Source organism: Schistocerca serialis, chromosome 2 (assembly GCF_023864345.2).
Source record: "Schistocerca serialis cubense isolate TAMUIC-IGC-003099 chromosome 2, iqSchSeri2.2, whole genome shotgun sequence".
NCBI classification, from domain to species: Eukaryota; Metazoa; Arthropoda; class Insecta; order Orthoptera; family Acrididae; genus Schistocerca; species Schistocerca serialis.
The window spans coordinates 618551430-618572817 of NC_064639.1; the positions used below are offsets into that span (position 1 = coordinate 618551430).

General features: G+C 44.2%; 1 protein-coding gene across 1 annotated transcript in view; it reads left to right on the forward strand.

The window, feature by feature from the left end:
• The window catches only part of LOC126457671 (alkaline phosphatase 4-like), a 108796-nt gene that overhangs the window by 69986 nt on the left and 17422 nt on the right, over positions 1-21388 (forward strand). Inside the window, exons 3-4 of the mRNA XM_050094172.1 lie at positions 14367-14669; positions 20585-20800. Coding sequence (XP_049950129.1) covers positions 14367-14669; positions 20585-20800 — 519 coding nt within the window. The remainder of the gene's footprint in view (positions 1-14366; positions 14670-20584; positions 20801-21388) is intronic.

The following is a 21388-nucleotide window of genomic DNA, read 5'->3' on the forward strand; positions in this document are numbered from 1 at the left end:
ACTTGCCGTGTTCTCCTCGTTAGAAATTTGTCGTAGTGTTGCACCAACTTTCCAGTACCCTCATTATTTCTTTACGCTTGTCTGCAGCTCATCGTCTGTGCTAAAATGTTTTCTTGATAGCCAGCGGTTTATGTGAGCTGAAATGAAACTCATAGGCAGCCAAGACCGGGCTGTTTGGTGGGTGATCAAACATTTCCCATCGAAAACACTGCAGGAGCTTCTTCACTGCGCCTGCAGTGAGCGGCCGAGAATTGGCATGAAGAAGGAAATGCATGACAGTTACGTCATGTGGGCTGCGTGAAATTAGGCGAATTGTCTCAATATGCACTCATACTTGGCAAGAGGTACTATTTTCTAGGCATTCTTACATGTTCACTGTGCTTTAAGAACTGGAAAGAGTGACGCGATGCAATCGCCAGACATACTAAAGACACTGCCCAACACATCTGTGAGAACCTTGACCTGATTTTTCACTGTGGTTTTCATTTTGCGACTGATCGGATCTAAATAAACCAATCTCCCTCTTATGCAAGAAAATAATGAAGTGAAGAGCTATACAGAAAAAAGATTTTTAAATTAAGCCCCTAAAGTATTATCAGTGACTCACATTTGGCCTTGTATCATCAAACTATATTGTAACAACCCTCTATAATAAAAGTTACAGGAGAGATGTCTGTAACTATGACCCATTTCACTACTGACATTCTCCAAAGTTTTTGAGAAGGTAGTGTATTCTAGAAGAGTATCCCATAAGAGCGACAGTAATATCTTCAGATCACTTTTTGAATTGCTGAAGAGTTTCTCAATTGACAATGCGTGACAGATTTTGAACAGTTTTAATTATAGTCCCTATTTTCCCCTATTTGCTATTATAATATTTCTTATATTGAGTCCACCAAATGTTGAGTAATAGTGTTATTTATGTTTCTGTTTCACCACTTTTAGTATTTATTCTGCTATGCAACAACGAAATGTTGCACCATATATAAATAAAGGCCTTCGCCCAACAACCTACGCGTGGAATTTTACAGTTTATTTTCTTACGGCATATAATGGTGTAATAGTACACCATACATCAACAGCAGAAGCCAAAGCCTGATACATTACACACTCAAACAAGTCGAATGTTAATAGTGGAAGCATGAAGCTATATGCAGACACTTTCGATGCTTGTTTACTTTAGGCTGTGTTCGATGTAGTACATGAAATGGGGGAAAATTTTCACGTGCAATTGTGAAAAGTGATCAGTGAGGAAAGTAATTCCCCGCAAGAATTACAGGGTGGAAAGAGAAGAAAAAACTCCCTCAGCTCCACCATTTCCCACTGAAATTGAATTTTTAATTTAGGTTCTTTGTTGCCACTTCATTTTAGAGTCCAGACCCCAAATACCACTAAGATTGTAGCCATTGTCTCTCTTACACTCTTATCGTCAGTGTCTGCAAAATTAAACTGCGGACTGACCGTTTACCGAACTTACACACACGAACCCCGCCACAGGTGGTCGGAAATTTCTTGCTCAGTACTCGTTTGACGACAGGAAATTGCTACGTACGGCAGCCTGTGTAACTGAGCTGAACTTAAACCAGCTTGTTCAGTGCAGCTGAGTGCGCTCTGTCTCCAGTCTTGAACGGAACAAATTGGCTCCTTTACACAGTTCAGTGTGCCAACATTCCTCGAAGAATCATTTCAAGGCTAGACAGTGCGCGAATAATCTCTTTGTGGATAGAAAGGTTGTCACGCACAGAGCACTTCCACCCGAAATGCATTACACCATAGCGACGTCATTCGGCATTCAACCACTATGCCTTTAAGCTCCTATCATTATGTTTATATGCGGGATAATTTCCGGAAGACGAAAACTGAACTTCGGAAACAGTTTGTAGTTATCGAGTTTAGATGTTAAGGCCTGAAACGGTTAAGCTAGAAAGGTCAAATATCGGTTTTCCGATCGTTACTTGTTTTACACAAATGGCGTCTAGAAATCAGCTGTTCCGGTTTCTGATCAGTCAGCAAAATCGCTGCTTCTCTTTAGGTTATTACTACAGGAAATGCTCAATCCAATGGTTCAATTTCTTCTTCATTGTACAATAGGTCACTCCACCCGGACTAACCGACTCTTTTTTTTTTTTTTTTTTTTTCTTAAAGAGCATTTGTAAACTTAGTGAATCATGCACGAACAACAGAAGATGCCCCCCTCCCGCATCATGGGGAAATTATGTTTAACGCAATTATTCTGATGTACGGATGTCGGACGCCTCTCATCACTAACGAAAGCAATTCGAGGTCTGTGCAGTACCGGGACAGGATTGTCCAACCTATTGTCCAGCCCTATAGTCGAGACGATAATATACGAACCAGCCGTGTACACTTCATACGAGCGCCGTGAGCTGCGGTTCCTGCTGATGGAGCACGCTTGGGACCAATTGAAGCTTGTAGTACTTCGATAAGAACCCACCTCGTACGCTGTGTGACGTCAGGAGATACGCCGTTCTGTCTGTTAGGAAGTGCACGTTCACTATGTGATCAAAAGCACCTGGACACCCCCAAAAACATACATTTTTCGTATTAGGTGCATTGTGCTGTCACCTGCTGCCAGGTACTCCATATTAGCGACCTCAGTAGTCATTAGACATCGTGAGAGAGCAGAATGAGGCTCTCCGTGGAACTCACGGACATCGAACGTTGTCAGGTGATTGGGTGTCACTTGCTTCATACGTCTGTACGCGAGATTTCCACACTCCTAAACATCCCTTGGTTCACTATTTCCGATGTGATAGTGAAGTGTAAACGTGAGGGGACACGTACAGCACAAAAGCGTACAGGCCGATCTCGTCTGTTGACTGATAGAGACCGCTGACAGTTGAAGAGGGTCGTAATGTGTAATAGGCAGACATGCATCCAGACCATCACACAGGAATTCCAAACTGCATCAGGATCCACTGCAAGTGCTATGACAGTTAGGTGGGAGGTGAGAAAACTTGGATTTCATGGTCGAGCTGCTGCTCATAAGCCACAGAGCACACCGGTAAGTGCCAAACAACTCCTCACTTAGTATAAGGAGCCTAAACATTGGACGATTGAACTGTGGAAAAACATTGTGTGGAGTGAGGAATCACGGTACACAATGTGACGATCCGATAGCAGGGTGTGGGTATGGCGAATGCCCGGTAAACGTCATCTGCCAGCGTGTGTAGTGCCAACAGTAAAATTCGGAGGTAGTGATGTTATGGTATGGTCTTGTTTTTCGTGGAGGGGGCTTGCACCCATTATTTTGCGTGGCACTATTACAGCACAGGCCTACATTGACGTTTTAAGCACCTTCTCGCTTCCCACTGTTGATGAGCAATTCGGGGATGGCGGTTGCATGTTTCAGCACGATCGAGCACCTGTTGATAATGCTCGGCCTGTGACGGATTGGTAGCACGACAATAACATCCCTGTAATGTACTGGCCGGCACAGAGTCCTGACCTGAATCCTATAGAACACCTTTGGGATGTTTTGGAACGCCGACTTCGTGCCAGGCCTCACCGACCGACATCGATACCTCTCCTCAGTGCAGCACTGCGTGAAGAATGGATGCAATTCCCCAAGAAACCTTCCAACACCTGATTGAAGGTATGCCTGTGAGAGTGGAAGCTGTCAATAAGGCTAAGGGTGGGCCAGCACCATATTGAAATCCAGCATTACCGATGGAGGGCGCCACGAACTTGTAAGTCACTTTCAGCCAGGTGTCCGGATACTTTTGATCACATTGTGTATTAGTACACCAGCAAACCCAACGTCTACTGCTGGGTAGCCCTGCGCAGGAAAACATACTTTGATCATCCTTAGGGTCCTACCGCACTGAGACGCCACGGCAAGTCTGCTGGACGCTCTGCTGTCTAATCGGTAGGTAATTATTTGTTGTCTGCTGTGATATTTACCGTTTTAGTAGCAGCTGTAAAGTATACATAGAAGTGATTTTTCAGTTTTTATTTGAAAAGTGCGTCATTTAGAATTAATTCATTTTACAAATGTTTTTAAACAAAAAGTAGGAAACCAGCCTCATTTGTTTACATCTCTTGGTTCTTAAAATAATTCTAGCGTGTTTGATGTGTCGAACCTACTAGCATCACCTTCTGCTGCATGAGATGTAGTTATGCTATTTCGGTCTGGAAGTAGGTTTTGAGGAAAACTTTCATAGTCCGGACAGTAAAATGTGCTTTGTCCGTGGTGTAAAGTTCTTGTGGTTGGAGTGGAGTATCAGGAACTGGCTGTACGGAGGATCGATAATTCCCGCTATTTCTAGCCGGCCAGACTCCAGAAGGTTCGCTATTATAAGTGGTCTGAATGTGATTATAACGTGGAGAGGCCTGTTCTTTGAACTTTGCTTAATTTATGGCGCTCGTAATTCCCAACACTTTTTCTCCAGTCCGCGTTTTGAGCAGGCCTGAGATGGTGTGTCCGTAGTTGCTGATCACATCTGAATCTCTCAGATAAAAGATTCGATGTCAAAACTATCCACAGGGCAGGTCTGCTGGCGTGCTGGTGCGGGAGCGGCCGCAAGCCGGTGTGTATTCCGCCAGGCTGGTAGGCCTGCCGGCAGAAGCTAGTGGCAGTCGCTCTGTCGGCAGAGCCGCCACTCTCAGGTAGACGCCAAGTGCGGGAGGCTCCACTGCGCCATTTTTTATAAGGTCTTTGACTGCGCCCCACGCCTCTGTCTGGCGTCTCTGCCAGCAGGCCCGCCGTGGCATCCCACCCAGTGCGGCAGGGGCCTTAGCATGCTGTCCACAAGACCGCCGACACGATGTTGCCAGAGCCTGTTCCACTCTCTCGTGGCAGACTTGAGCAACAACGCGTCGCCCGTATCGTGGACAGCGTTCTAAGGAAGATTAAGGTATGTTACAGAGCGCAGGATGGAACAACACGGTACAGCAACAGATTTAGATTTCACACATGTGAAAAAAAAGTACGCTTCCAAACATAGTGTCTCTTCACTTTGATTATTCTTTTGTTTTTATTTGACAGTAATTTTTTATTTTACTTCTTTAGTTTCATAAGGCTCAGTCTTTCATTCCCTTCGGTCTGAACCCTCTCACGTTCATAGGAACATACGTGGTGTATTACTTTTTTGAGGGGTATATACAGGCTGATCCAGTGATAATGTTACACCCAGAGATGGTGGAGAAAGCTGAGTGTCCCACTGGTCCGGAAACGACCGAGTCGAAAGTTCTAAGCGAAAATCGTTCTGATACCTCTGACAGGGCCGGCCGGAGTGGCCGTGCGGTTCTAGGCGCTACAGTCTGGAGCCGAGCGACCGCTACGGTCACAGGATCTAATCCTGCCTCGGGCATGGATGTGTGTGATGTCCTTAGGTTAGTTAGGTTTAATTAGTTCTAAGTTCTAGGCGACTGATGACCTCAGAACTTAGTCGCATAGTGCTCAGAGCCATGTGAACCTCTGACAGGGGACCTCTTCTATTGCAAGCTATGGACCAAAATGAGGAAGAAATGTCCAGTAAACATGGCCTCTAATATCCATACCTTAAGAACCATGAGCACTTGTTCATCTTTGCTATTGTGAAACACATATCTTGCACTGGACAAGTACTCAAAACTCTTAAGGCATGCGCTTTAGAAATATCCCGTCTGTTTAAATACTTGTCCTATAAAGTGAGATTTGAAAACTGTTAATTGTTGTTGCAGATTTTCTTTAAAAATCGTAATGAAATAACTTCTGTCTATTTTTGTTTGGCCACAGTAATGCAGTTAATAAAGAATATTATTTGCCAGCTAAGCTCAGTTGTATTTGCAATTAGAAGATTACGTATTACAATGTTTACGTAAGGTGGAGGGAGGCATAAAGGTTCGCACTGGCCTGTGTAGAACTTATTTAGCTTATGTAGTAATACTGCCTGCCTTATAAATACTTTACTGTTACATAGGTTAATGCTTTCATTGATTTTATATAGCGAAACTCTTTACTGTTCACAAAACTATTATAAGTGCCTACGTTAGTCCAGGCCAAGTCTCGAGTTGGGCTTCAAGTCAGAATTCAGTAGAAAACGTTTAGAAGTTATACTGCTCAGCTTCTCTGTTGTTCTGAAAATTAAACAATTTAAATCGTCATAGGTCGTGCGTCTTTTGCACGGTTAGTTCATATTTGCTGAGTAATGGCGGCGGCTAGCTCGTCAAAATGATGCTCCAACCGCTAACAATGGTTGGTTAAAATGGCCCTGAGCACTATGCGACTTAACTTCTGAGGTCATCAGTCGCCTAGAACTTAGAACTAATTAAACCTAACTAACCTAAGGACATCACGCACATCCATGCCCGAGGCAGGATTCGAAACTGCGACCGTAGCGGTCGCTCGGCTCCAGACTGTAGCGCCTAGAACCGCACGGCCACCACTGCCGGCAGCTAACAGTGCTAAAAGCTGAAAAATCTTAATGAATTTGAGATGGAAGGGTATTTAAAGCGCTTGAATAATTCCAACAAATACTCTATAATCATATATTGAAATAGTTAGCAGGTTAACTCACACACAAACACACCTCATTCCTCAAGCAGAAACAGTTCGACCATTCGCTCTTTTTTAATAACTATTACTTTAATTACAGAAAGTAATTTTTGGTAAATAAAATACGTACTACATTTTCAACACACAATGATTCAAAGAGTTTTGTGAATGTTTGTTACAAAATACAATTCTTTTCTTGTGGTCCATATTACCACCTCGTAAAAATTGTAAATCAAAGTGCTTGCACTAGAAGAGATGCATTGTCAGAGATATCGGAAAGATTTTTGTTTCTAACCCGTGTACGGGCGAATAAATGTGCAGTTACAATGAAATGAACACCCTTAGCTGCTTACAGGCGTTGACATACGCCACATATAGTATATATATGTACAGTTGTTGAGCAACTGCCCGCCAGATGAGCTAAGGGGCTACCAAAAGTGTCTCCTCAACGACTGGCAAGCGAACGTTGCTGCGCATGGGCCTCCGCAGCAGGGTACCTTACTTCAAGTTGGTGCAGTTACCCTTCTTCGTCATCCCTTAAAGTATATGACATCATCAAGGACTCACACTGTATAAACACATAGCAGTTCCGACGTCATTCACCTCCTGACATTGCAGATGATGATTATCTTCGCCGGCCGAAGTGGCCGTGCGGTTAAAGGCGCTGCAGTCTGGAACCGCAATATATGATTATAGAGTATTTGTTGGAATTATTCAAGCGCTTTAAATACCCTTCCGTCTCAAATTCATTAAGATTTTTCAGCGTTTAGCACTGTTAGCTGCCGGCAGTAGTGGCCGTGCGGTTCTAGGCGCTACAGTCTGGAGCCGAGCGACCGCTACGGTCGCAGTTTGTAATCCTGCCTCGGGCATGGATGTTTGTGATGTCCTTAGGTTAGTTAGGTTTAACTAGTTCTAAGTTCTAGGGGACTAATGACCTCAGCAGTTGAGTCCCATAGTGCTCAGAGCCATTTGAACCATTTGATTATCTTCGAAAGTTCGACATTTAGCTGAAACATCGGATTATTTATTTCGGGCAATGTGGATAATATAACCAGAACCGGTTTATGGAACAAACGACTCGAGCCGCCGCTTGGGGCGTCAGGTTGAGATGGGCATCAGAGCCGCCCAAGTGCAAAATTTGTACATAATTTCTAGCGAAAACTGACACAGGCGAATGTGTTGGAGGGAAAGGAGGGAGGGAGGGGCGGAGGGGGCGAAGGAGGAAGAGGTGTCAGATGGTATGTCGCTTGTCTGCAAAAATGTTCTTGGACCGGTTCTGGGTATAATAATTGCTGAGAAGAATGTGCAACATTGGAGTGTGGCTGGCAGACGGGTGTGCATTGTAACGTGCTCTAGAGTAGAATAGTGTGAGCCGGTCTAAAACAATTTTCATGAGTACATTTACGTCAACAACAACTGTGAGTGATTTGATGTGGTTAGAATAACTGAAATGTATCACTGTGCCACTTCTTCAGCATATTGATGCTTCCAAATAATATCGCTCAAAGTCTTAATTTGTAGTGTTTATTTATACTGTGCTCTGCATACTACGTTTTTTACGTCAGAGCACAGGTTTCGTTCTTGTTTGTTAAATCATCGTCAATGGTAGGGTTCCTACTCAGTTTCATGCTTTCAATAGTAAGGCGATATCTGTGTGCATGTTTCGCAAGAAAATTCCCCTCTGACACAGCTGCTGTGCGGGAGACCATAAACGGCGAACAATGAAACACAAGATGACCGATAATGAAGTCTACCGAGGCCGGTTTAAGGCTTAAGCAATACAAGCAGCCGCTGAGGCGCCAAGTTGAGAGGGTCGCCAGACGCATCCCAAGTTCAAACTTTGTATATATGGCATTTCATAATTAGCAGCGAAAACTGACACGGCTGGAAGTAAAGGACAGAAGAAGCAAAAAGCTTTCGGTCAACAAAGTTCCACAAACCAGCTGTTCGCAAGGTAACTGTGAATGTGTGGTTAGCAGCTGCCACTGACTACAGTATGAAATAGTGTCCTGAAAAAAGACAGTTTTGTGGAGATTTTTGGCAATACTTTACGTAAGCTTACGTACTTTCCTGACTTTACCTCAGTTTGTAGCCATTTATGAAAGGAGTTTTTTGACGCACAAGCTTGTCAAGACAAACCCTAGGTCAACACTTTATCAAGAAAGTCTGTGTGGACTGTCAAATTTAGCCATTGAAAGCGATACCTTCAAATCAATAGACTCATTTCAGTGATTTTGTTAAGTTAAAGGCTACAAAAATTTCAGTCTAATGATTTTATGCAAGGGGAAAATTGTAGACATTTATACTGAACCACAGTAAGATTTATACCCCGTTAATCCGAAAGGTTTCGAGATTGGATTACTAAAAAATAGAGAAAAATTAATTTGATGATTTTAATACATCATGTGTTTTGCATAGTCTTCTCCCACTTGAGTACGACACACAGAATGTTCACACACCCGTGTGAAACGACCAGAAAATGCCTTCTTTAAGATGATGTTCAACTCTTGTGTCACACTTGCTTCAGTGTCGGTTACGTCGTCAAAGCATTCATCCTTCATGTGATTTCTGCACTTCGTCGTTCTGTGGCAGGTTCGTATTGACTACAACAACTCTCAACACCTGTTATCATTTTTTCCAGCCCGTGTTCTGCTTTTCAGCGAAACAGCAGCAGATATTCACATCTCATCGTTTTTGTTCGGGAGTCAAACTGTGCAGGACAAACTTTGCACTCACTCTCTTCTTCATGACATTCTGGACAATGCCTTCGCAGTTTCAAAAAAATGTTCAAATGTGTGTGAAATCTCATGGGACTTAACTGCTAAGGTCATCAGTCCCTAAGCTTCCACACTACTTAACCTAAATTATCCTAAGGACAAACACACACACCCATGCCCGAGGGAAGCCCGCCCGGTTGGCCGTGCGATCTAACGCACGGCTTTCTGGGCGGGAAGGAGCGCCTGGTCCCCGGCACGAGTCCGCCCGGCGGATTTGTCGAGGTCTGGTGAACTGGCCAGTCTGTGGATGGTTTTTAGGCGGTTTTCCATCTGCCTCGGCGAATGCGGGCTAGTTCCCCTTATTCCGCCTCAGTTACACTATGTCGGCGATTGCTGCGCAAACAAGTTCTCCACCATTACTCTACCACGCAAACATAGGGGTTACACTCGTCTGGTGTGAGACGTTCCCTGAGGGGTCCACAGGGGCCGAACCGCACAGTAACCCCGGGTTCGGTTTGGGGCGGCGGAAGGGTTAAGTGGACTGCGGTAGTCGTCGTGGGGTTGCGGACCACTGCGGCTACGGCTACGGCGGGGACGGAGCCTCTCCGTCGTTTCTAGGCCCCTGGTTAACATACAATACATACAATGCCCGAGGGAGGACTCGAACCTCCGCCGGGACCTTCACAGTTTCATTTAGAGATGTTGCTCCGTTATCATGTGTGACACAACAACACTGAAACACTGCGGCCGCACGTCCACTGCTTAACACTACCCGCCCTCCGCTGACTGCTCGAATGCACGTCGGTTGTTCACAATTGTTAGTTCAAGCTGCTGCCGTAGTTACTGCGCTGGTGTCACTCACACGGCACGAATAGAATCGCTCTCGGAACTTTTTGGACAGATAGTGTATACGACTTCATTAATAGAATATTTCTCTCTCGTATCACACAAAATTTGTGTTTTAATTTCGAGTTTCAAGCATAAACATTTTGACCACGTTTATCAATGTTCAACTACTTTCACGGTAAATTTTCTAAAATTTAACGAGGGCATGCTGAAAAAAATGCCTCAGAATTTTTTTTATTTGAAAAGCGTTGAAGATCTTTAAATAAAACGAACGGTATTAACAGCCTACATCTTTCTTCTTCATGTCTGTATATTTACAGCCCCCTGTCACTAGACGGCTCCGAATAGTAGAGTGTAACGTGTCAGAGTGTAAAGTGACTATGTTGGTGCATGAGAAACAGCATGCTGAAATTGGGTTTCGAATTCAAAGAGTTCGTCCACTTACTGGAGCATCCTGTCCTTCAGCGCGACACGAGTGCTGCGACATCTGCAGTAATCCGGCGCTTTGGGTTCATTCTCTTCGATCATTCTCCACACAGTCCTGACGTGGCCGCATACGATTTTCGTCTGTTTGCCAAACTTACAAAACATCTTCGAGGACTTTACTCTGATAGTGATGGAAAAGAGAAATCGATCCGTCCCTGAGCCCACTAGTACGAGGGTCACTGCAAAAGAAATGCACACTTTTTTTTTTAAATCCATATTTTATTCTACATGTCTGAAAGTTTTACAGTGTGTAGATACATCGCCGGCCCGAGTGGCCGTCCGGTTCTAGGCGCTACAGTTTGGAGCCGAGCGACCGCTACGGTCGCAGATTCGAATCCTGCCTCGGGCATGGATGTGTGTGATGTCCTTAGATTAGTTAGGTTTAATTAGTTCTAAGTTCTAGGCGACTGATGTCCTCAGAAGTTAAGTCGCATAGTGCTCAGACCCATTTGAACCATTTTTTGTAGATACATCCTTTAAGAATAATATTTTCATTTGTACACATAATTTCTACCCCTCTCAACTGCCTTACGCCATCTTGAAACCAGCGCCTGTATACCCGCACGGTAAAATAGTAGACCAACCTGATGGAGCCACCGTTTGGCAGCGTGCGCAAGGGAGTCATCATCTTCAAACCTTGTTCCACGAAGAGAGCCTTTCAGTTTCCCAAAGAGATGATAGTCACATGGAGCCAGGTCAGGACTGTAAGGCGGGTGTTTCAGTGTTTTTTGTTGTTTTTCTTGTTTCTTTGTGAGCCACTGTCAACATCCTGGGAACCCACCTGGCACAAACCTTTTTTAACGCCAACACTTTCAGTATTCTGCAAACACTTCCTTCCCGTATACCAACGTAGCGCGACAATTTGTTCTCTCTCTGCACATTGTCTGGAGTGTGTGCAGTACAAGGCCTGCCGCTGCGAGGACAATCCTCAATATTGCCATGCCCGCTTTCATCACGTAACCTGCTTGCCCACCGACTAACTGTACTGCGATCGACAACAGCATCTCCATACACCTTTTTCAACCTCTTGTGAATGTTTCCCACTGTCTCGTTTTCACAGCACAGGAATTCTATGACAGAACGTTGCTTCTGACGAACATCAAGTGTAAATCATGGAATTCTTTTAGATAAGCTAAATCATTATGGTTTGAGGGGGGGCAGTGCACAAATGGTTTAATTCATACTTAACTGGAAGAATGCAGAAAGTTGAAATAAGTGGTTCATGTAATGTTAAAACAATAGCTGATTCCTCAAACTGGGGGGCTATCAGGTACGGGGTCCCACATTGATGAAGATGCTAAGTTAGTTCTTTTTGCTGATGATACAAGTATAGTAATAACATCCAAAAACCATAATTGTAAATGACGTTTTTCACAAAATTATTAAGTGGTTCTCAGCAAACGGACTCTCTTTGAATTTTGATAAAATGAAGTATATACAGTTCCATACAGTAAATGGCACAACTCTAGTAATAAATATAGACTTTGAACAGAAGTCTGTAGCTAAGGTAGAATTTTCAAAATTTTTAGGTGTGTCCATTGATGAGAGGTTAAACTGGAAGCAACACATTGATGGTCTGCTGAAACGTCTGAGTTCAGCTACGTATGCTATTAGGGTTATTGCAAATTTTGGTGATAATAATCTCAGTAAATTAGCTTACTATGCCTACTTTCATTCACTGCTTTCGTATGGCATCATATTCTGGGGTAATTCATCGTTGAGTAGAAAAGTATTCATTGCTCAAAAACGTGTAATCAGAATAATTGCTGGAGCCCACCCACGATCATCCTGCAGACATCTATTTAAGGATCTAGGGATCCTCACAATATATATATTCACTTATGAAATTTGTTGTTAATAATCCAACCTAGTTCAAAAGTAATAGCAGTGTGCATAGCTATAACACCAGGAGAAAGGATGATCTTCACTATGGAGGGTTAAATCTGACTTTGGCACAGAAAGGGGTAAATTATGCTGCCACAAAAGTCTTTGGTCACCTACCAAACAGCATCAAAAGCCTGACAGATAGCCAACTAACATTTAAAAATAAATTAAAAGAATTTCTAGATGACAACTCCTTCTACTCATTGGCTGAATTTTTAGATATAAATTAAGGGGAAAAAAGAGAAAACTTAAACATTAGTGTCATGCAATATTTTGTGTAATGTAATATCTTGTACAGACATCTTTTATTAACCTGACACGTTCCACATCATTACGAAGTGTCGCATTCATGATCTATGGAACAAGTATTAATCTAATCTAATTTAGCAGCCATCTTGAAGACATGCTGTGACGGCGCCACTCACGGGAACAGGTTGAACTAAGTTTGAAAACAAGCGGGAAGGATGTATCTACACACCGTAAAACTTTCACACATGCAGAATGAAAACTGTATTTTTACAAAAATAGTGTGCATTTCTTTTGGAGTGACCCTCGTACTAAGGCAGCTTGTTCGGATGGCAAGTAACGTAGGCCATGGGCACCCACGGGGCATAAGAAAGCGAGGGGAACGATTGTTTTTCCGCTACCCGCCTCGACCCTCTCGAGCACTCTCCTCACAAGGGAACCTCCCCATCGCACCCCCCTCAGATTTAGTTATAAGTTGGCACAGTGGATAGGCCTTGAAAAACCGAACACAGATCAATTGAGAAAACAGGAAGAAGTTGTGTGGAACTATGAAAAAGTAAGCAAAATATACAAACTGAGCAGAGCACGCGAAGATAGGCAACATCATTGACATTTTGAGATAAAGAGCGCCGTGGTCCCGTGGTTAGCATGAGCAGCTGCGGTACGAGAGGTCCTTGGTTCAAGTCTCCCCTCAAGCGAAAAATTTTTCTTTATTTTAGCAAAGTTATGATCTATCCATTCGTTCTTTGACGTCTCTGTTCACTGTAATAAGTTTAGTGTCTGTGTTTTGCGACCGCACCGCAAAACCGTGCGATTAGTAGACGAAAGGACGTGCCTCTCCAATGGGAACCGAAAACTTTTGATCGCAAGGTCATAGGTCAACCGATTCCTCCACAGGAAAACACGTCTGATATATTCTATACGACACTGGTGACGGCATGTGCGTCACATGACAGGAATATGTTGTCGACCCACCTAACTTGTACACTTGGCGAATGGGTAAAAAGATTCTTCTACGTTGCCCGATTTAGGTTTTCTTGTGGATGTGATAATTACTCCCAAAAAAGTGATGAAACATAAGAGTTTGTCACATAAACTGCAAGAAATGAATCCAAAAGTCTCACACTCGCACACTTTTCCCTGTGCTCTGTCAAAACATATGTTTTTTACGTTTTCAAATTTTTCCGTGTGTAGACCGTTAAATCCTGCATATGTCCAAGCAAATCTGGTCCTGGAATTTTGGAGAGTTAAGTTGATTATGTGTGAGTGCCTGAACTTTGATAATTGTCTGGAAATAAAAAATTAAACTTTTAGCTCGAAGGAAGACTTGAACCAGGGACGTCTGGTTCCGCAGCTGCTCACGCTAACCACGGGACCACGGCGCTCCTTGTCTCGGAATGTCCATGAAGTTGCCTATCTTCGCGTGCACTACTCAGTTTGTATATTTTGCTTATTTTTTCATAGTTCCACACAACTTCTTCCTGTTTTCTCGATTGATCTGTGTTCAGTTTTTCAAGGCCTATCCACTGTGCCAACTTATAACTAAATCTGAGGGGGGTGCGATGGGGAGGTTCCCTTGTCAGTTGTCTACTGCACTGTAGGGTAGTGCGTCTCCTACCTTTCAGTCCGCTAGATGTAAGGAGTGCAATCTGCAGTAAGACTCAGTGTGGCGGTGTGCACGGTTGCAGGTGGGTGACTCGGCGGCAACGGGCACGGCGTTCCTGACGGGCGTGAAGACGTCCAACGGCGTGCTGGGGATGGACGCGTCGGTGGTGGCCAAGCAGTGCCCGCGGCCGGCGGACGTGGCGGCGCGGCTGACGTCGCTGGCCGGCTGGGCGCAGGCGGCGGGCCGCGTCGCCGGCGTCGTCACCACGACGCGCATCACGCACGCCACGCCCGCCGCGCTGTACGCGCGCTCCGCGCACCGCGACTGGGAGTGCGACACCGAGCTGCCCGAAGGCTGCCACCAGCTCGACATAGCGCGCCAGCTGGTGCGTACCGCCGACACACACAGCCGGTATACAGGGTGTTACAAAAAGGTACGGCCAAACTTTCAGGAAACATTCCTCACACACAAAGAAAGAAATTATGTTATGTGGACACGTGTCCGGAAACGCTTACTTTCCATGTTAGAGCTCATTTTATTACTTCTCTTCAAACCACATTAATCATGGAATGGAAACACACAGCAACAGAACGTACCAGCGTGACGTCAAACACTTCGTTACAGGAAATGTTCAAAATGTCCTCCATTAGCGAGGATACATGCATCCACCCTCCGTCGCATGGAATCCCTGATGCACTGATGCAGCCCTGGAGAATGGCGTATTGTATCACAGCCGTCCACAATACGAGCACGAAGAGTCTCTACATTTGGTACCGGGGTTGCGTAGACAAGAGCTTTCAAATGCCCCCATAAATGAAAGTCAAGAGGGTTGAGGTCAGGAGTGCGTGGAGGCCATGGAATTGGTCCGCCTCTACCAATCCATCGGTCACCGAATCTGTTGTTGAGAAGCGTACGAACACTTCGACTGAAATGTGCAGGAGCTGAATCGTGTATGAACCACTAGTTGTGTCGTACTTGTAAAGGCACATGTTCTAGCAACACAGGTAGAGTATCCCATATGAAATCATGATAACGTGCTCCATTGAGCGTAGGTGGAAGAACATGGGGCCCAATCAAGACATAACCAACAATGCCTGCCCAAACGTTCACAGAGAATCTGTGTTGATGACGTGATTGCAAAATTGCCTGCGGATTCTCGTCAGCCCACACATGTTGATTGTGAAAATTTACAATTTGATCACGTTGGAATGAAGCCTCATCCGTAAAGAGAACATTTGCACTGAAATGAGGATTGACACATTGTCGGATGAACCATTCGCACAAGTGTACCCGTGGAGGCCAATCAGCTGCTGATAGTGCCTTCAGACGCTGTACATGGTACGGAAACAACTGGCTCTCCCGTAGCACTCTCCATACAGTGATGTGGTCAACGTTACCATGTACAGCAGCAACTTCTCTGACGCTGACATTAGGGTTATCGTCAACTGCACGAAGAATTGCCTCGTCCATTGCAGGTGTCCTCGTCGTTCTAGGTCTTCCCCAGTCGCGAGTCATAGGCTGGAATGTTCCGTGCTCCTAAAGACGCCGATCAATTGCTTCGAACGTCTTCCTGTCGGGACACCTTCGTTCTGGAAATCTGTCTCGATACAAACGTACCGCGCCACGGCTATTGCCCCGTGCTAATCCATACATCAAATGGGCATCTGCCAACTCCGCATTTGTAAACATTGCACTGACTGCAAAACCACGTTCGTGATGAACACTAACCTGTTGATGCTACGTACTGATGTGCTTGATGCTAGTACTGTAGAACAATGAGTCGCATATCAACACAAGCACCGAAGTCAATATTACCTTCCTTCAATTGGGCCAACTGGCGGTGAATCGAGGAAGTACAGTACATACTGACGAAACTAAAATGAGCTCTAACATGGAAATTAAGCATTTCCGGACACATGTCCACATAACATCTTTTCTTTGTTTGTGTGTAAGGAATGTTTCCTGAAAGTTTGGCCGTACCTTTTTGTAACACCCTGTATAACGAGCAGTCAAATGAAAACTGAGCATCCGTTACGACGGGACCACGGAATGGTTCTATTTAAAAATAATCACCATAAGCGTTAAGACATTTACCCGACTGGGAGACGAGGCGATCAGTGGCTGTTTCGCAGAACACGGTAGGTCTCTGACGGATCAACTGCACCCACTTTTACACTTTCTCGCCCATCTGAAACCGACGTCCGCCCGTGCCTTTCTTTAGGCCCCCAAGGATCTGAAAATCGCACCATTCGGGCTGTACGAAAGATGTTGTAGTGTTTTCCAACCAAATTGCTCAGGTGTAGTTTTCATCAGATTGGCAGTGTGGAGGCGGGCGCTACCGTGCAGCTTACTGGAATTTGTGTAAACAACTTCGAATTTCTTTGGTGGGGGGAGATGTGGGACGTTCCCACTGCTATGACTGTGGTTCGATGAACCCTCTGCCAAGCACTTAAATGTGAATTGCAGAGTAATCATGTAGATGCATATGTGGCTTTGCCGTTTGCCCTCAGGCTCAAAATGGCTCTGAGCACTATGGGACTTAACTTCTGAGGTCATCAGTCCTCTAGAACTTAGAACTACTTAAACCTAACTAACCTAAGGACAGCACACACATCCATGCCCGAGGCAGGATTCGAACCTGCGACAGTAGCGGTCGCACGGTTCCAGACTGTAGCGCCTAGAACCGCTCGGCCACCCCGGCCTGCCCCTCGGGCTCGGAATGGTGGCACCGCGTAGGGTGACGATGACCTTCTTCCTCGTCTGAGGGCCCTCTGCTCACCAAGTTCCTCGAGCGTGGAACCATAATCGATGCGTAACGCTATGAAGACATTTTGCAGAAACTGTAATGCGCCATAAAGTCAAAATGCCCTTAATGCTGTCAGAGAGAATCATACTGTTCTATCGCACACTGCCAGTCGGATGGAGGCTACACTTCAGCGATTTGGCTGAGTAGTACTGCTCCGTCCTCCATACAACCTGAATTTTCAACGTGTGATTGTCACGGTCTAAGACGCTGCAGTCATGTACTGTGCGGCTGGTCTCGGCGGAGGTTCGAGTCTTCCCTCGAGCATGGGTGTGTGTGTCTGTCCTTAGGATAATTTAGGTTAAGTAGTGCGTAAGCTTAGGGACTGATGACCTTAGCAGTTAAGTCCCATAAGATTTCACACACATTTGAACACTTTTTTTTTTTGATTGTCACGTTTTTGTCGACCTGAAGAAAGACGTACATGAACGTCGGTTTCAGCTGGATGACGAAGTGCAAGAGAGGGTGCAGTTGTGGATTCGTCAGTGGCCGACCATGTTCTTTATATATACTGTCTCGTTTCCCTGTGCGATAAATGTCTTAATGCATATGATGATTACTTTTGAATGGAATCACTTCCTGATCCTGTTGTGTAGGCGTTCGGTTTTCATTTGATGCCCTCTTAGTAAGCGTGCTGACTCGCCAAACTGCTGTCCAGCGTATTTATATGCACCTACAGATCCACACAGAGAAGTCTCGCTAACTTGCCAGTCGGTAAAGAAGTACTGTAGCACCAGCAGTGTGTTGCACGCATGCTAGTTGCTCTGCATTCTTTCTCAAACAATTTTACAGAAACAATTAGGTGGAAAAATATTCTTTCATTGCTTATACGCTTATATGCCGGCTTCATGGTCAATCAATTGCCTCTGTTTTCGTTAATGGTCACTGTGATACCCCCAAATTAAGTAATCCATGGCACAAAATCTCAGTTCACCATTCCCTATCCACACATATACCCCCTAGCACACATTCATACTACCCCCATAACACATCATTCATGCTGGGCAGCCTAGATGTCAGACATTACCAACTCTGTTTTGTGCCCATCCCGTCCCTAAGGGAGCTAGGTGGTACTTCCTCCCATCGTATTTCTTTCCAGAGAGTAAGTTGTGTATGTAGCACATTTGGCTGAAACTAATCCATTTGTTTAGGAAGAGATGTTGAACATACATAGACATATACATTTATTTTTCATCTGTATCCAGTGAGCTAGCAGTTACAAAATACATGAAATATAATACTGGCAAATACAAAATGAAGAACTGCTAAGCCAACAACACCACAATACCGAAGATAATTAACACAATGATGATAACATAATAAGTGCAATGGCCTGGATTAATAAGAGGGGTTAAAAGAAAATTAAAAAATAAATAATTTGTAAAAACAAAGAACAACTGGTCAGCACTATATTTAATCAATAATTAACAGTTACTACTGAGCAGCGTTAGATTATGTCATGTTAAATAATTGTATGGGTTAGAGTTGAAATGTGCCAGCATCAGATTCTTCCCTCTTAAGCCTCCGAATCAGAAAACAGAGTTCTTGAACATTGTATTACTGTAAATGGCACAGAGCTACAGATATAACAACAATTTGTAGAAATTACTTCCGTTGGTCCAGGTATTCAGCCACAATATATATGGGTCATAAAATATATATGGATTTCTCTGTAAGGAACTGCTTATGGGCTGTTTAAATTTTGATAGTTCATTGACACCAGATTTAATCTGAGGCGGGAGATCATCACACTTTTGTGCTGGTGTGATGCACTCCTTTCTGTACCATGCTGAGGTTCTTTAGCTCGGAAATGTATGTCAAGGTTTCCCCATGTATTGTGACTGTCATAGCTGATGTTTAATTTGTGCAGAAACTGTATGTATTGGGATTTTCTAGTCAGAATTCCTAATTTTTTTAGTAAGTTTCTACGTAAGTATCTACTGTGACCCCAACACCCAACTCTTATTATTCTCTTTTGAGTGGCGTAAATTTTTATTGGTTGTGGTTGCACCCCTCCCCTCCCAGAATGTAATGCCTTAAGACAATAGTAAGTGGACGCAGCTGATGTATGCAGATTTGACAGCATCGATTTCACAAATAGAAGTAATAATATGGTCAGCCCAGGAGACTGAACTTAACCTTTTTGGAAGGTCAAGAATATGTTCAGAGCATTTTAGGCGGGGGGGGGGGGGGGGGGGGGGGGGGGTTAGAACGTCAAACACGCCGACTTGGAGCAGGAGAGGCACCACAGGACATTTTATTTTCTACTGTCTATACTTTTACAAAGAAATTCATAAAACTTTGTCAGCATGACCAGGAAGGATTCGAGATTCACACTCATAGCAGATGAAGTTCAAAAACATAACAAAATTAATTTTTTTTACATGTGAAATTTCATCGTTTTTTCGCTTACTATTGGCTGCATTTGTTGCTGTAGGTACATTTTTCTTCACAAGTAAGAGAGATTCTTTGATGAATTTTGCACAGCATACGAACCATACTTACAGGTGTATGGAACTCTAGAATTTTCCAAATCTATTAAAAACTGTGGTAAAAATTGAGATAATTAACTACAAAATTTGATTTTTTTTTTCTAAAGACAAAGTTTAAAACGTAACAGCTCATTCATTTTTTCATAAATTAAATAGATTCTAGAGTTTCAGCCACCTGTAAGTATGGTTTGTATGCTTTGCAAAATTCATCGAACAGTCTCTCTTACTTATGAAGAAAAGTGTACCTACAACAACAAATGCAGGCAATAGTAAGTGAAAAAATGATGAAATTTCACATGTAAAAAATTATTTTGTTATGTTTTTGAACTTCTGCTGCTACGAGTGTGAATCCTGAATCCTTCCTGGTCATTCTGACAAAGTTTTATGAATTTACTTGTAAAAGTATAGACAGTGGAAATTAAAATTTCCTGTGGTGCCTCTCCTGCTCCAAGTCGGCCCGTTTGACGTCCTACCCCCCCCCCCCCCCCCCCCCACCCTTTTAAGATTATTGTCGATATATACACAAAGGAACATAGAAGATTCTAACTTATTAGGTCTTGATTAAATTAATGTTAATCTTTCTGTGCAATTCTGTACTTTGCTTGGGAATGAGTGACCAGTATTTTACCTGCATCTGACCGAACCACTTTGGAATTTCACCAGATACAGTGTTGGGAGTTTGTTCAAGATTACTGTTGATTGCTTTGTTACATTAAAGGTCGTATCATCAGCAAAAAGTGTAAAATAAGTCTCAAATGTGGTACACATCGCAAGGTTGTTAATAAAGATAAGGTAGAACAGGGGCCCAAGAATAGAGCCCTGTGGAACTCCAATGTTGACAGTTCCAATCTCAGTAAGGACTACAACCGTACGAGAGATGCGCAAAAATTGGATGACCTATTAAAAGTATGCTTCCCTTGTTGGAAGTATTTCCCACCGAGCTGACTTCCAGATAGAAGTGTTGGCTTCTTCCGTAGAGTCAGAAAGGTATGACGGTATGCACAGGTGGAGGAGATGCCGGGCATGGAGCTGCGCGTGGTGCTGGGCGGCGGGCGCAAGCAGCTGGGCGACCTGGCGGCGGAAGAGCGCGACGGCACCGACGACGACGGCTCCTGCGGCCGCGCCGACGGCCGCAACCTGACGGCACAGTGGCTGCGCCTGCCCGGCCGCCGGCGCCTCGTCCACACCAGGGAGCAGCTGCTGCAGGCCGACCTCGACAAGGTCTCTGCTCCACACACTGGTAGCCAGCTACAATTGGGAATGGTCTATACTCAGTATTGCCGTATGTCCCGCTCTTTGTGGCCTGTCCCAGTTTTTAGGAGTGTCACGGCCCATCCCACATATACCGAAAGTCCCAACTTTTGGACACAGCTAACAATTTGAAGCCGCGCGGGATTAGCCGAGCGGTCTTGGGCGCTGCAGTCATGGACTGTGTGGCTGGTCCCGGCGGAGGTTCGAATCCTCCCTCGGGCATGGGTGTGTGTTTGTCCTTAGGATAATTTAGGTTAAACAATGTGTAAGCTTAGGGACTGATGACCTTAGCAGTTGAGTCCTATAAGGTATCATACACATTTGAACAATTTGAAATATACTCTATACATATAAAACAAGTGGCAGCACATAGTAATATTTCGAATAGGACGGATATTAGTACATACGATGTACTCATGTATCTACAGAAAGGCAATTGATTACAAATTCAGAAAAGCCGGGCGACTTTCTTTTACAAGAGAACGAGCTTCACAAACTGAGCAAGCCAATAATGCATTGGCCTACCTCTGGCCCTTATGCGAGCAGTTATTCGGCTTC